At 41.7% G+C, this 15759-nt stretch overlaps 1 protein-coding gene across 2 annotated transcripts in view; it reads left to right on the plus strand.

The window, feature by feature from the left end:
* Window positions 1-15759, plus strand: part of RERG (RAS like estrogen regulated growth inhibitor) — a 108262-nt gene that overhangs the window by 1697 nt on the left and 90806 nt on the right. The window contains exon 2 of one of the 2 annotated variants that reach the window (XM_061444669.1): window positions 5-174. In XM_061444669.1, coding sequence (XP_061300653.1) covers window positions 114-174 — 61 coding nt within the window. In that variant the 5' untranslated portion in view covers window positions 5-113. The remainder of the gene's footprint in view (window positions 1-4; window positions 175-15759) is intronic. The other variant, XM_061444670.1, reaches the window with a different exon arrangement.

A 15759-nucleotide genomic window follows, 5' to 3' on the forward strand; every position in this document is an offset into this window, starting at 1 on the left:
TCAGGCTCTGCATTGACGTCACAATGACATGGTGAAGCCGAAGACAGGAGCTGGGAACAGTTCTTCTGCCTCACTTTTGATAATCGAGTGAATTTGTCGCCGTTCCTTCCAGCATGGCTAAGAGCGCAGAAGTGAAGCTGGCAATCTTTGGTCGAGCTGGCGTGGGCAAGTCAGGTATGTTTGTTGTCCGATTTTTTCCTTCTGCTTGTCATCAGGTAACTTTTTGCTCCCTCTGTGCAGACAAACTCTTTGTACAAAAGGACAGCTGTGATATTATTCTTGTCAGGGAGATCAGGATCAGGCCAGGAATTTTCTTGTCCTCGCTTTCCACAATGTTTTCTCCAGGTTCTTTAGAATAAAAGTACTTTTATTGCTGTAAAAAAATGAAAACAACTAACTTCCCACCCTAACTCAATCCCATTTATTGTGAAGTGGGTGGCAAGATTCCTCTTTCCTATTGGAACAGAATTAGTGATGTTTAATTTGTCTCTTCATAGCTTGTGCTAGATGAAGTCATTTATATTATGCTTCCTATCCCCTTAGATCAAATCCTCTGTTAAATATTGGATGGCTTCTATAATAGTTGTAATTCTGATTGATTTCAGTGGGAAATTTTAGACTCAGTAACTCAAAGAATTTTTATTCTCAGTGCTCTCTTGGATTTACATTTTTACCAGGATACTAAGGAAATACGATGTGTAAAGTTTGCATTCGGAGAGATCTTTTGAGAAATAAACATAGTCTGGTGAATTCATATCGTAGAAACACAAGGGGGAGGCATAAATGTTAAAAATCCATTTCTACAGACTGCCTTTCCTTTGGTGACATGAGGAGCATAACATGAGGGTTGCAAGCTCTCCTAGGTAGTTCAGTGCTGTTGCATTAACTTGGCAACTCCAGGGCCACTCTAACATGTCCTTGCACCAGAAGGGTGAGGAAATAAGGACACCGAGTCTAACCATGCTCCTGTGCCAGTTTTAGAATTGCATGATACTATTTGTTTTAGAGAAAACTGCCCAAGAGAAGCCAGGAGGTAGGATGTACTGGTAAGAGCATTAGGCTAGACTCTCAGATGCTGTCAACCAGCTCTGATTCCCAGAAGTAACTTTTGTATTAGAAGTGCCAAGGTTCAGGCTCATAAACATGTTATAGTTTCATTAACTTCAGAATGGGTTGTTTATAAAAGCACATTTACCCAGAAGGTATTTTACCAGAGCACTACCAGTGAAGTAGCTCTGTTAGCCTTCAGGACAAAAGGTGTATGTGAGGCAGAGGTTCTTGGAGATTATGGCACTTATACAAAGACAATGAAGATGAAATTCTACCTTCTTGAATAAAATACCTGAGGGAATGCTGATAACATACAGGGATAAGTTTAAACTGTTCCTTCTCCCTTGCTCTGCTCACCCCACCCCTCTTTTGTATTTGTATTTCAGTGTCCTATCCAAGTTTTGCCAGTAACTTCAGTGGTTCTGCTTTTGGTTTGTCTTGCATTCAGTCGACTGTTTCTGTTGTTGTCCAGTCTTTTGGCTGGATTCAAAATTATGCAAGAGGATGTTGAAGTATTTGCAGGAGAACTGAAACACCAAAAGACTTCCCTTAACCTGATATTCCTCACAATTTGAGACCTTTTATTTAAAAAGTACAAAAACTGCCAGTTAAGTGCTCAGTTAAAATGCCTCACCAGCATAGGATTAAGAGCCTTTTTTATCTGTAGCATTGTTTTTGTAGACATCACTATACTAGGATTTTATAGTAAAAATGTTTTCCTGTAGTCCTAGAACTGGGTGGGAGATAATTTTTAATGAAAAGCCAGTAAAAGCATCCTTAGTCTTTCAGAGTCCTCCTCCTCCTCCCTCTTTTCTTTTTTCCCCCTTGAGATGCAAGGAAATATTACATAAAATATGACTAAGGTCTTCTCTTTTTGACTGTGACCACACATGTGAATCCATGTGGAAATGAAAGTGTAAGTGGGCAGCACAAAAAGGTGAATTTAAGAGAGTAGAGAGAGAGTGCTATCGACTACCTTGACAGAGCAGCAACTGTGCTTCCCAGAATCTCCAGCTTGCTTATGAATAACCTCTGTTGTGCATTCCCATAGAAGGATCCAGTTTCAACAGCTTGGCCAACTCCAGGGAAATAAGTGTGTGTGTCTGAAGATACCTATCTGCTGTAGCAAATAGCAGCAACAGCAGGAGCTGTGGAAGTGCTGTCACGCCTTTGCTAAAAGCAGAGCTGGACGCAAGTCTCCAGATAGCTGGGTTTGCCAAACAAGTACCCTGATAGACTAGTGCTGATAGTGCCTTTTTGCAGTATGGCTGTGTAATTCCCTACCCCTGTGACCAGTCTGTAGTACTTTGTTGAGACAGGATCCTGTGGCCATGGGTTACTAGAGTAGGCTTGGCCAGACAGCTGAAAGATAAGCCAATTCCAGAAGCAAGAATTCAGGGCAGAATGCTGGAGCACACTAGATCTGTGCAATAAAAAGGAGATAAAAAAGGGTGATAAATAAGGCCACTGGAATTGCCAGGAAGTCATACCAAAATATGGTCACTGGCTTGCTTTCTTGGCTCATCTTTATTTCCTGAGGAAGAACCAGGCTTAGGTTCTTAGTCTGTAAGTGGCTCCACCAGCTGACAGCATCTGTGAAGTTATGGACACATACTGTAATGTCCCAGAGAGGCTCCTCTCCCAGTTCCTGTCTGAGACTTTGGATCAGTGAGTCAAAGCAGCTATGAAGAAAAAAATGTTTTGCTTCAGGAGAATTAAAGCTGCTCCTCACACTCTATGAAAATCAATAGAACTGCTACCATTCCTGAGGGCTGAGGAACATCCTACTCTTACTGTTAATGCTAGACATCTGTTTACTGAGGTGCAAGATTCCTTGTTCTACTAAGTAGTTCCTTCTGACTAATCCAAGGCTCTCCCAAACATGAGGTGGGAAGCCAGAACGCTGTTCACAAGTCAGAATAGTATTAGCATCTCATAAAAGAATTGAAGCCGGGGAAAACAAAACCTGTCTCCACTTTTTTCTGCTTATCAAGTTTGCATGGTTCAAAGGTTTAAAAAACAGATGGGGGAATAGCAAGTCTGAGTGTCAGCTTTTTATTGTCCTTCCTTACCTTGTCTCTTTCTGCCTGCTGCATAAGGCCAGCAGAACTGTTAATCAGCTCACTTGTTCTATGTTGGTTTTTACTTAATGTAGACCTAAACCTTTCAAATAGAAAAGAAGGAGGAAACCAATTCAGAAAGGGGCATGTAAAAGTGCTCTAGTAAGGCACTTTGTTCAGAATTACACTAAATCACGCGTCAGCTCGTCTGGGCAAGCTCAGTCGGTACGAGCAGCCCAGCCTGCTCTTGTACAGTGAACTGGATGCTCCTCCATTCATCCAGATCTTATTGTATAAAAGTTGCATAAACATTGCTTTAAACTAGCTGAAAAAAAGAATCAGATGAGGAGCTCTTCTTGAGCCAAGGAGCACTTTGCTGCGGCTTCACTTGGGAAGAAGAGAAGACACTCTGTGGGTGGGAAAGGACATTGCTAAGCCCTGCTATAGATAACAGGGCTGCACCTCCTAATTTGGGTTAGAGTCAAGCAGCACTGAGGGGGAGAGTGAGCTTTTAAAGTCTTTTTCTTTATGTCCAAGAGGAGCTTGGAGGGAGCAGAGAATTAAAGTTGAAGTGCATTACTTAAATGTTGCTGTTTAATTTTTTCTTCTGCTGAATTCTACAGCGTCATTCCTATGGTAACAAAAATTAGAATTTCCTAAATAGCTCCTTTTAAAAATACAGTAGTAACAATTAGTAAAGACTTAAAGACCGTGTTCTTCCATGTCATCACAAGGTACAGTACGTGCCCAGAAATCTGAAAAGGAGTGAAAATGTATGAACCAGAAGGAGGAAAAAAAGGCATGTACTGGATAGCACTGCATGCCTGATGCTTTTCCAGCTCATAATTCAGTTGACTATGAATGTTCAAAATACCTCTGCTTAGGAGCCTTTCTATTTTGGCCAAAAAAGAGAGAATGTCCAGCTGCAGCATGTGCTATCCAGTTTGCCTTTCTGCTGTGTGTGTGCCAGGTTGAATACTCCAAGTTTCTGCACTAGCGTGTATAGTGTGCCCAGCCATGGGCAAATGCAATTCTCGTCTATCTGGATGGGCCATGCAGCTGCAGCTTTGGTATGTGGTGTGGAAGCGTGTGTGGCTTCTGATGGTGTTTGGCGAAAGGGAAGAAGCTTCCACAGGCTCACCTCCAGTAAATATGTGTCTGCTTTTAGGCAGCTATGCAAATCATTTTCTTATGCAGTCAGGTACATGGGACACAAGGCTGTTGTCACCTTTAGATCCAAGCAATATCTGAGATGCTTGCATTTGAGCAAGAGGGTGATTGATAAATTGGCATCAGTATATATCATCCTGCAAAGAGCCGGCCCCATCTCAGAAATGAAGATCTCACCAACTTCAGTCATGTTAGTGTCACAGTTGGGAAAGTCCTGAGCATATGTAGATTTGTATCTGTTGGTTTATGCTATTTTCCCTGTCCAACAGAGGATGGGAGAACAAACCTGGGAGAAAGATATCTAGATATGAAAGTTCCTACAGATCAAATTCAAGCAACAGCCAAACCACAGATGCCTGCAACTAATCTGTTTTGTTTTCTTTATTTGGGCATATATCCAAAATGCACTACCAGGGATCACTCCCAATTGCAATTGGGCATGTGGGGAAGAGAAATTAATTCAGCGCCACCCCCTTCAGAAAACCGTATGGGTTGCTGGGAAGGAAGCCCATTTCAAAATGATTTTCTATTGCACAAATTCCTGCTTATGCTTTCTCCTGCTAGTTTAATTTCAGGAACTTTTGGGGAGGAAATACGAGTTACCAAGGAGTGATTAGTTACCAAGCTTACAGCTCTGCTAGTAAGGCAGGAACAGCTACCACAAAAACTTCAAAGTCCATGCTGTACCAACTGATGTATCTAGTGAGGATTCCTGTAATAAGGTGATTCTGAAATCCAAAACTGGGGTGGAAGGAGACTGTGGATTTTCAGGTGGCATTTGTTGTTTCTTTGGGAGGTTTTTTTTTTTTTGTTTCTTTGGTTTGTGGTGTTTTTTTAATGTTTTGGTTGTTATTTTACACTGGTAAAGCTGTTACTTCCCCCCCCCCTTTCATTCTTAAGAATCACAGTGTGACAACCAGATGCTTAAGTGATTATTTACTGATCAAATTCAACACCCACTATGTTGTCCCCTAATATTTCACTGGTAAAGTACTCATTAAACAATCTTACTTTTTTGCATCATCTGGTGTTACACTTTTAAATCAGTTACAGGTTCACTGAAGGTACTCTGCATACATGCAGAGTAGAAATGTAACATGCTAGTAGAAATGTAAGAGTAATTAGGTCAGTCTGGGTGAGGTTTTGTGATGATTTCTTCCCCAGCAAACATGCAAATATGTCCCCCTGGAGCAGGGAGTATTTCAAGGAAACTGCTGCACTAACATGACCTTTCTACGTTCCTGTCCAGTGGATGACACTGATGCCTATACAGATGGTGAGTCCTGGATTCATGGATCAGTGAAGTCAGTCAGTTAGCTGTGAACATGTGGCCCAAGAGTCCTTGCCATGCTGGCAAGGAGAAGGGCTGCTGTTGTAGTGGCCCAGTATGTGCAGTTTTGGTGCCAGGAAGGGTATACATTAACCAAGCACAGGGCTCTTCTGGGATCAGCCGTACCTGAAGGCACCCCCTACATTCTGCTTGGGAAAGTCCTACCAGCCTTAACACACAGGTACAAGCTTTTAATCAGCAGCTGTGTGACAACCAGTCTTTCTTGGACTGTTTTAAAGCTGCATTTGTCAGTTCTTGTTATGCTAATACTGAAGAGAAGGTACACCAAGAACTTGGGCTAGACACACAAGATAGTCCTCTTGTATCTGTTACCTCCTTCCTTTCTTCTGCTTACTCTGTGGTTCACTATAGCCTTGACCTTGGTGTAGAAAGTATTCATATTCATTTGATCTTCCTTCTAGCTAACCATGAAATAATAAAATGCAGAATTTCTCTAGCCAAATGCCAACATTGTTCATTCAAGCATAGCTGCCTTCCCTGTTCCATCTCATTTAACTACATCTGACATCGGCTCTACCTGCATCCCCTCTGAGCAGCTGGTGGAAGCTGTTATAGCTAAGACTGGCCCTGCTGTTCTTTGTTTCTGTTTAGGTTGGGCTAAATATAGCCTGCTGTTTGATTACTGGGGAAAGGAATGCCAGGATTCAAGATTTATGTGTGCAGCACAGATTTTTCTCTAGGCCTGCACCCAGCCACCCCTGCAGTTCTTGCCTTGATAAGGTAGCCATCCTGCCCACTTCTGTCTCCTGTAGTCATTGCCAAAGACAATCAAACAGCTTCCTGGTGGAGTCCCAGGAATCCTTCATCAGCCTGCTACAAAGCTCTGCAGTGTTTTGTTGAGTCTGCTGTTTCCCACCAGGTCAGTGAAAGCACTGGTATCTCCCAGGCTGCTGACCCTAATGAGTGCTTTCAGAAATGCTAAGTTTTTTATTCTTCCACAAGCTTGCTCTTTACCTCCCTGGTATCTGGAGTCCCTGTCTACCCCTTGCCTTGCATATACTTTTTCTTCTTGGCTGTTACCCTTCCCTTTTCTCTTGATAGTTTAGTACGTGTTCCCTAAAGTCTGCGTATGGTGGAATCACTTCTGATTTGTACTTTGCATGAAGACTTTGTGTTTACAGTTGCCTTCTCAGCCTTTTCACTTTGTGCTTCCTCATATCTCTGTGCCTCATCTCCAGCTCCTTTGTTACTATTTGCTGTCAGTGCATCATTAAAGGCTCAGTGCATGAAATCCGGATGAGCTGACCTGACAGCAGTGATGTGACAAAAAACAGCCAGTCTGAAGTAATTTCTACTGTCCTGGAAACCATTCCCTCGCTTGAACTTTGAGGATGCTCCAAACTTTGACTGTTCTAGACAGGTTAAAAGGGAAGCATTGTATATCTTTACATAGCTAGTCCTGGTCGCAGAAGTAAATTAATCTATTTTGGCTTTGTAGCAGAGCAGGAGAAACAAGTTGTAACTGTATTTCCCAAGCAGACTTTCTTTTTCTGCATTTATCTTTGTGCCATCCATATGCCTTTTACATTTACAGCACCCCAAAATAAGTATGTTAGGTATATGAAAAGCTAATACTGCCTTAAAATGGGAGGATCAACGAAATGCCTTAGGCTTCAGCTGAGCTGTGGTTGCAGGGCTGTCATTAGCTACTGTTGACTGAAGGCGTTCGTGCCGCTCACCACATGCCTGGCAGGCACTTCCAACACTGTGGTGAGGAGGGTGGAAGAGTTGCTGTAAGATAGCAGTGGGTAAGGGAACTGCGTCATCCGCATCCACTTGCTGCTTTTCTTCCAAGTCTGTGTTTGCACAGCATTACTAAGATTCTTTTGTTATACCTGCTTCTGCAGAGGCAGAGTTACAACTCTGGGAGAAGGCACCGCTTGGCTTTCCTTCCCTTTCCACACACAGTTTGCAGGGCTCTGCCATGAGTGCTCCCTGTTGCTACTCTACTGGTTATGGGACTCCCACCTCACCAGCTTTCGACCTGGCCTGCTGTTTCAACTACCATTTCTTTCCATTTGCTTCCATTAAGCCAATTCCCCCTCAGCCTTCCGTTGATTCCTACCTCTTCCCAGAGTCAGCAAAATAACTGAGAAGGGAGGTGCATCTGTTTCTATTGCCTTTTCATAATTCTGAATGGGAGAAGTACTTCTTATGTTTGTTTCCCACCAGGTTGAGCATTCACACTGCTGGAGTAACTCCAGCTGTTAGAGTTTCTAATGTGTTTGCCATGTAGGTGTTGGGAAATGCCATAAATTATGGTAGTGATGCTGTAGATAACTCATATTCTATGCATACAGTACAAAAAGATGAATGGCAAGAGAAGCATGAAGCCCTGGGGAAGGAAGTAGTGGATATATTAAACATATGTGCAGCTTTAAAATGCCATAGAAATTGGCTGGAGTGTCTGGCTGCTTTTCCAGAAATGCTACACAGTAGTTTGCGCACAGAAAAATGAGAGAAAATGTTGAAAACATCATGCCTGGTTTTGAAAGCACATGAAACTCCTGGCGTACACAGGTTGTTCTGCTGCTGCCACTCAGGTGCTAGCAAAAAGGAAGCTGCAGACAAGCAAGAGCAGAGGCCTAGGGCAGCAATGCATTACCATATGGGAAGTGTTTAGATAAGTTGCTTGGAAAGTTTTCAAGCTGGAAGGATGCAACTGGAGAGTACACAGGATATACTCTCCCAGGGAGGGAATTTCTTTAGCGCTTGAACAGCACATTGGTTTTCCAAAGAGCTGTGGGAACAAAGGCCACCACCCTGACCCTCTTGCAAGGCACACTGCTATGACTATCCTCAAGTGGGCAATATGGAAAATGAGGCAAAGGAAGGGAGAGCCTGATAATCTCAGGTCACCAAGGGAATTGTGACTCAGGCATTGCCAAAGCCGTTTTTCATGATTTCTCCTCGGATCCAGGGCTGCTGAGAATCAGCCTGCAATAGCTTCCAGGCTAGTCATAGTCACCCAACATCTGAGCCTCATCCCCTATAGGCTCTATGGGATCCTTATGACCCTTTTTGGCTCATCCACTGCCATTAATTATTGACAGCCTAATAAGATATGGAAATAAAATTTATTTCCATTAAAAAACATATTTGGCAATCCAAAATTTAACTTTATTTTGGCTCACAGGTCCACAAGCATAAAAGGAGCATGTCTTTACCTTCTTTCACACAGAGTCACCACAGAAGAATGCAGTATTAGACCCATGGGGAGCAGAAAAACACAACCCCCCCCCCCCAACACCACACTGCAAAAACTGGGGCATGGGAGTACTAATGCCAAAACAAACACTTTGTGTCAACCAACCTCAGTGGCAGAATCTGAGACAGCAACCACTATTGCTTAACCCAACTGGATTCTTGTGGTTACATACGCTGGAGCTGGTTCTGCATCAGGCTGAATTCCAACATCAAATAATATAATAGTGATCTGCATCATGAGTTTGTCCCATAAGTCCATGTCTGTTAGGCCTTTTGCCGGGCAAAGTTTAAGAAGTTTATCTCTAATTAAGAAAACTTGACCTTTATCCACAAAAAGCATGGTAGTTCACAGGATTATCAAGGAGTAGAAAGGAATATCAGTGTCATTTATTTATTTAGAAGGGTGTCCTTCAGTGACGTGTGGTCTTACATGCTTTCTGGCAGTGGGTGCCTGCTTACCCCAGCTGAAGATCTGGCCAAACAAGCTTCTTTACAGAGCTGGGTGTGTGAAGTGGGCTGCCTGCCTCCCACCGCCCTTCTGTGCACACACAATCAACTTTCCCCTTGCTACAAGGGAGAAGCTGAGAAATTTCCCTTGTTTCCTGACAGCAGTCAACAAATTCATTAAATAAGGAGGATCGAGAGCTCTTGTAATTCATATCCTAGCAAGGGCAACTGCAGATGTAGCCCTTATATCCACTCCTATTTATGTTTACCTAGGTGATGAATGACAAGAATAGGGAGCACAGCAGATTTCTAATTAAAATGCGCAGGCCTGAAAGAACAACACCTGCCTCTGAAGTGCTGCAGGCAGAAAGGCTGAAGGGAACAAGAGGCAACTTTAATCCAGGACACAGCTTACTGCATTTTAATTATAAAATTTTCCCAAAGTGTGTCCTGTTGATGATTGTGACTAAAGTAGGCCTAGGCAAAAGGATATGAATAATCCAACCAGAGCTAGTGAACACAGGTTGGCCATGGATGGAAGACAATCCAAACCGAGTGTGAAGAAACCCATGCCTTTGAAATCTGATAAGTGAAAAACGTAAATCAAAATTCTTCCCATTGTCAGTGGAGGAAGGATGCATTAATGAGCTGTACTGGTAAGACATGAAAAGTAAGTGATGCATAATTACATGACACAAAACCAGTCCAGGCTCATTATTTTGCATGAAAAAGGCACCTGAGCTTTGATTCAGCACCACTATGGTGCAAACCAGTAGAAATTCGCATATTGCCCAGTGAGTCTTGAGAGGACTTTGGGAATCTACACTTTAACAAATATTTGTATAGTTTGGACAGGTCTTATGTATAGGTCTGCAGATGTCTAGACCTCCAAGGAAAAATTCATGTACTATTTCCAGTCTTTCCTGCTTGGAAAGGCAGACACATTGGAGTTTGAACTAAGAAAGGAGCTTTGCCTGTTCTGTTTTCCTGGTCCCCCACTACAGAATAAACCACCAAGTTATATAGAAAGTGCATTCTCCTACTATATTTTCATGATGAAACCTCAGTAAAGTTACCTATTTCCTAAACAGTTGTAGCATCTATGATGATGTCAGTCTATAAAATCCTGGGCAGTTACCGTTCTGGATGGCACAATTAAGCATCAGCTCTGGAGCAGGCTAGATTGGTATCCCTTTGAAGATAAGAGAGAGATCACGGAACATGCAGAATGAACTTAGAGTAATTTGTTCAGTTTTAGCACCTTACAGGTATGAAAAGTATAATTTGTCTGCATGAGGTGTCTAGATACAGCCTGAACAAAGCTTCAGTATCATTAGTACTATTTTCATGTTTAGTATCATACGTTTCACCTCACATTAGGCCTATATCTAATCTATATCTTATGCCTCATTTTATATCATTTCTTTACTTGCCAAATATTTACTGAATTATACATGAGGGTGGTGAAGCCCTGGCACAGGTTACATAAAGAACCTGTGGCTATCCCATCCTTTGCAGTGTTCAAAGACCAGGCTGGATGGGGCTTTGAGCAACGTGGTCTAGTGGGAGGTGCTCCTGCCCATGGCAGGGGATTGGAACTGGATGAGCTTTAAGGTCTGTTTGAACTCAAACCATTCTGTGATTCTGACAAGCTCTGAAAATTTCAATACCATCAAGTCTGAGAAATTTTGTTACACATCAGAGTGCTGCAAGTATTACTTTCTGTTCTCATTGCTGCAGCATAGACAGTGGCTGGCTTCAGTTATAAGCTGGGGACTCAATAGAAAAGAATGACCTTCAAAGACAAAATAATACATTGCCACAGTAGATAGTACCTCTGGGTTTTGCAGAGAGATAGCCAATATTCATGTCATTCAAAAAGGCAGGGAAAATACGATGACCAACAGCAGGAGCTGGAATAGGGCTTCGGGGAAATGTTCATTATTAAAACACCTCAAAGCTTGATTGTACACTGTCATTAAAACACCTCAAAGCTTGATTGTACACTGTCATTTTCCCAGAAAATGGGAATTAAAGCGCATTCCTATTAATACTGTTGCGCTTTGTGAAGGTTGAAATGCTTTTGTGTTTTATAGTGGATGGAAAAAAAGTTTAGTTTCAAGCGTGGGCAGATTGACATCATGTGTTAAAAGTACTAAATTACTGTGCAATTCCAGGACTTCTCTGTTCCCTTTAATAGATGAATTTTAAGAAGTCAGGTCTCTACACACCTGTGACATTCTAAAGGCATATTTCATATGACATTTCAGAACACACTGAACCTGCTGATCGCAAAAATGCTCTTAGAGCTGAAACTGTTTTGCTCAGAAAAAGGTTTCCAAGGTAGTCACAAACGTAGGATTCTCAAGTGTGCCTCCCAGAGTACTAAACCAGTGAGTAGTTTTGCACATGGGTCTCTTGTAAGGCATAATCCAGTGGCACCTCTTCAGTTTCTGAAGAGTCTTAGGCACTTAACATCTTAATGATGTTGCTCTTGTACTGGGAGAACAAAATGAATTTTTATTTACTTATTTTTTTTCTTTGTCTGAAAAGAAACTTGGCTGCCTGAAGCTTAGAGCACAGAGTGACATTCTCCGATTCCCTACTGAATTGCAGGCTTTCTGAGGAGCAAGGCCAGTGTCCCAGTAAAGTGGGAAAGAAATCAGTTTGATTCCTGTAAGCAAAGTCCCTGGACTGCTGGCTTTCAACTATTCTAAAGAAAAAAAAAAGAGAAAAGCCCTCCAAAAACCAAACCCAAAACACAAACAACCAAAACCAAAAATAAACACTCTCCCCCCTTCACCAGGTTGGAACTAGATGATCTTCAAGGTCCCTTCCAACCCAAACCATTCTATGATTCTAAGTGTTATTTACTGCCTTACTGCAGTAGGACTTAAGCCATCTGTATATCCATAAGCCAAGTGAAAACAGTTTCCTCAACTCATGAATTTGAAAGAGAGCACTGTTGCCTAAATATCGTCACACAGGTAGTGTACTTGCTACCATACTTCAACAGTAAATGATTAAAATATTTTATCATGGAGAAACAGAATTAGCAGCAACATGAGATGTATGTATGGACTATCTCTACCTTTGGAGAGTCAGTGCAGGGCTCTTTAGCAATAGTCTCAGCAATGCAGAACTTGTCCAACTTTAGTTAACTCATGAACCACCTAGGTTTTATTCCTCAGTAGATAATTTCCCCAGCGACAAGCATTTTATGGCCTTTGTTGCAAGGGAGTAAGTAGGAGTAGTAGATGACTGCAGTGACCCTTTCTGACTTGAAAAATGTGATCTTGTTGCCCATGAGTACATTAAATTAAGAATTTTTCCCTGGTGCTTAGTTGCTTCCTCCCCCTTGAGCTAAATCACTTATATAGTCATGATTCTCTCCGATCTGCCGCTTGAGCTTTCCTTATTCTTAGTTGAGATTGCATTCTATATATCTGATTATTCCTACATGCTGTTTTACCATATGGAGCCTCATCTTCATTTCATAAAACAAATGATTTCCATAATACAGTTAGGAAATATCTTTATAGTATTTAAGGAAAAAAAAAGTAACTTTCTGTTGAATAAAATAAATACATGTAACTTTATGGAACTAAGTTGAAAGCATTAACTGAGTCAATGTTTCAACTGTGCTACAAGGGTGTTAATGAAAACTTACAGATTTTATGCATTTGAACTCATAAAAATGAACAACAACTTGTACAGCAGTGGCTAATTTGCAAGAATAGGGATTAACAGGAGCATGTGGAATAGCAAAATACAGATGCAATTTCTCTGTAAATTCACATAAAGATCAGAACAAAAATACAGAGCTCTCTGCTGACTCCTGCTAACATGAATATTTATACCTCTGACCAGGGTGTAAGATTTGAAAACACACTGGCAAAGAAACTCAAAAGCTTGCACAGAGGAGATCCTGCACATACATATCAGGGAAGGAAATCCAAAAGCAGAGTTTTAGGAAGAAAAATCTAACTTAACACTCTTGGACGATGAAAGCCAAAGTCCCAGAAAGATGGGCTTAATTACAACTCTGCAAAGCTAGGTGGAAATTTCACTGAATTATTTGCAAAGGTGAAGAGCATTAGTTATGGGAAATTGAAGACTATTAGTTAATTTAATTCAAGACTCCACAAAGTGCTCGACAAATGACCTTGTACATGCCTTGAACAAATGCTGTGGCCCTCACAGATGGAAGGGGGCTGATACATAGGTAATATTTGATTTCAAATGATCTGGATTGGAGCTTGTTGGTGCTGCTACTTCTGCACTGTCTTCTCATTTTAGTGGTGATAATCTGCTAGGGAGGTCTCAGTTTAAAAGAGTTTCTCATTCAGAGGTAGTTCTGGGAGATTTGAAAAGCAGAGGTTTCAAGACATCTGCTTGTGGAAGGGTGAGAAGGCAGATTTTTGGGGATTTTTTTTTTTTTCTATGTCTCAAATAAGAGCACCTCAGCCACTTCAGGGGCTCGAACAGAATTGATGGAGGAGAATCTGCAGTGATTTACAGCAAGACTTCCCCCTCTTCTTCTCCCCCCCAAAATACTGGTTTGGTTCTCTTCTGAGCTGCCATCATTACTTAGGTTTTCATAGCAATATTTCCACAATTAAAAAGTATTGACAGACATCCAGAGGTACGTCCAAAGGAAACTTGTGCATTTATTTCTCTGGGCTTTGGAGGAGGTCCGTGGACAGCAGAGTCATAGAATCATAGAATAGTTAGGGATGGAAAGGACCTTAAGATCATCTAGTTCCAACGTCCTTGCCCTGGGCCATGGACCATACCCACTGTCCATTTGTGGCACTTCCCAGGGAGAAAAACAAGAGTCTGCAGTGTCCCCACACTCAGTGCTAGCAGACTCTCTCAGAAAGCAGTGTAATGAATTGAAAGACAAAATACCATTTGAAAGCATGCATTGTAAAGGCAAACCCATAGATCTTGGGAGAAGTGTGGTGTGCTCTTTCCTCAGTGAGTGCTGTGTTGTTTTGTGTTTAGAATTTGGAGCACTTCTTAGAAACTCTGTAAAAGCTCATAATCTCAAAAAGCTATAGTTCAGACTTTTTTTCCACCCCTGCTTTGCAACAACAATCAACTGCAAATAGTACAGCACCAAGATAGATATCCTTGCAGTAGCACATATTTCTCATACTGAGGACAGGCACCGGGCAAAGACATGAAGTGATACCAAGATGGTAGCTGTGGTAGGAGTCCAACCCATACGTCTCCAGTTCAATCTAGACCCTGACTTCTTGGACAAAGGGCTCCCTTGTGGCTGTGGTTTCAACTGCCACTATTAGCATGTTAGATTTTTCAGTTGCACAAATACAGATTTACCACAACCTACTGGCTTTATCTCCCAGATACAAGCACCCAGCAGAGAGCTTATCACAGGACAGCAAGGACATGCCCACAGTTGCAGTATTTTTCCGTTCAACAGCACTATGATACTTCTAGATGAGTCTGACTCAGACTACTCAGTGGTGAAATAGAAAAAGGTGGTTTGTTGAGAGCTTTGGCAATTAAAATAAAGAGACAATGCTAGTTACTATCACACAAAGCTTCAGGGTCACAGGTTCAGCGAGGGGAACTACTTAGCTGTGCCGACTCAAAATGCCGAGTGAAGTCAGTGCGGCTCCTGAATTTATTTCTCTAACAGAGATGAGTGTCATCTGTCACGCTAAGCCTCAGTTTTCAGTCTGACCGGTGTAGCTGGAAACAACACTATTCAACATAGTCTTAAATAGTACTAGGATAGTATTAGGGCCAATCTTAAGTTTTAGGGTATTGCTTAGATCTAACTGTTCAGGCTGAATATTTCCATGTTGGGTATCTGCTCCAGGGTGCCTGTTTTTTCCTGGAAGATGTCTGCAGAAGTAATACAGTCATTTCTAAAAACAAGGTTAGGAAAAAAAATGGGTTATATCTGGGTTAAAAATATTCCTGCAGCCACTTCACATAGGTATTCTAGTATTATCATTCCCCAGAGAAGGAACTCAAAATACGAGGCAGGTTAGCACGTCAGCAAGATTATGGTTTTGCTATGCCTCTGAAAGCATACTTAAATTTGCTAGCAAGCCAATGCTCTGAAAGTCCTGAGTTGTGCTTCATGTGTTGAAGCTGGGAGATAAATTTTCCTCACAAGTTCATCCTTATGGAAAACATTCCACCTCCGGATACAGGACTATCTATTCAAGGAAACATGTTAAGGAAAAAAGTGGGCATGCTGGTATTATTGTTTTGTCCTTTTTGCTGGCACAGTTACTCTGAAGAAGTAATGAAGTCTATGGGAGACAAAAGTCCCAAAATTTGAATAACAAAGAGCAATTTAGGATTAGGATTGCCTTTCCATTAGTTTATATCTGAAACAGATTTGTGCCAGGAAGCAGTTCTGGAAGCTAAAAATGTAGCTCACAGCCTCAGAGATCAGTGACAAAATTTCAGTCTCTTTACCTCATTTGGCAT

This window comes from Pezoporus flaviventris, unplaced genomic scaffold (assembly GCF_033815535.1).
Source record: "Pezoporus flaviventris isolate CSIRO_AGI_PZ_B2104156 unplaced genomic scaffold, CSIRO_AGI_Pfla_v1 ptg000002l, whole genome shotgun sequence".
Lineage (NCBI taxonomy): Eukaryota > Metazoa > Chordata > Aves > Psittaciformes > Psittacidae > Pezoporus > Pezoporus flaviventris.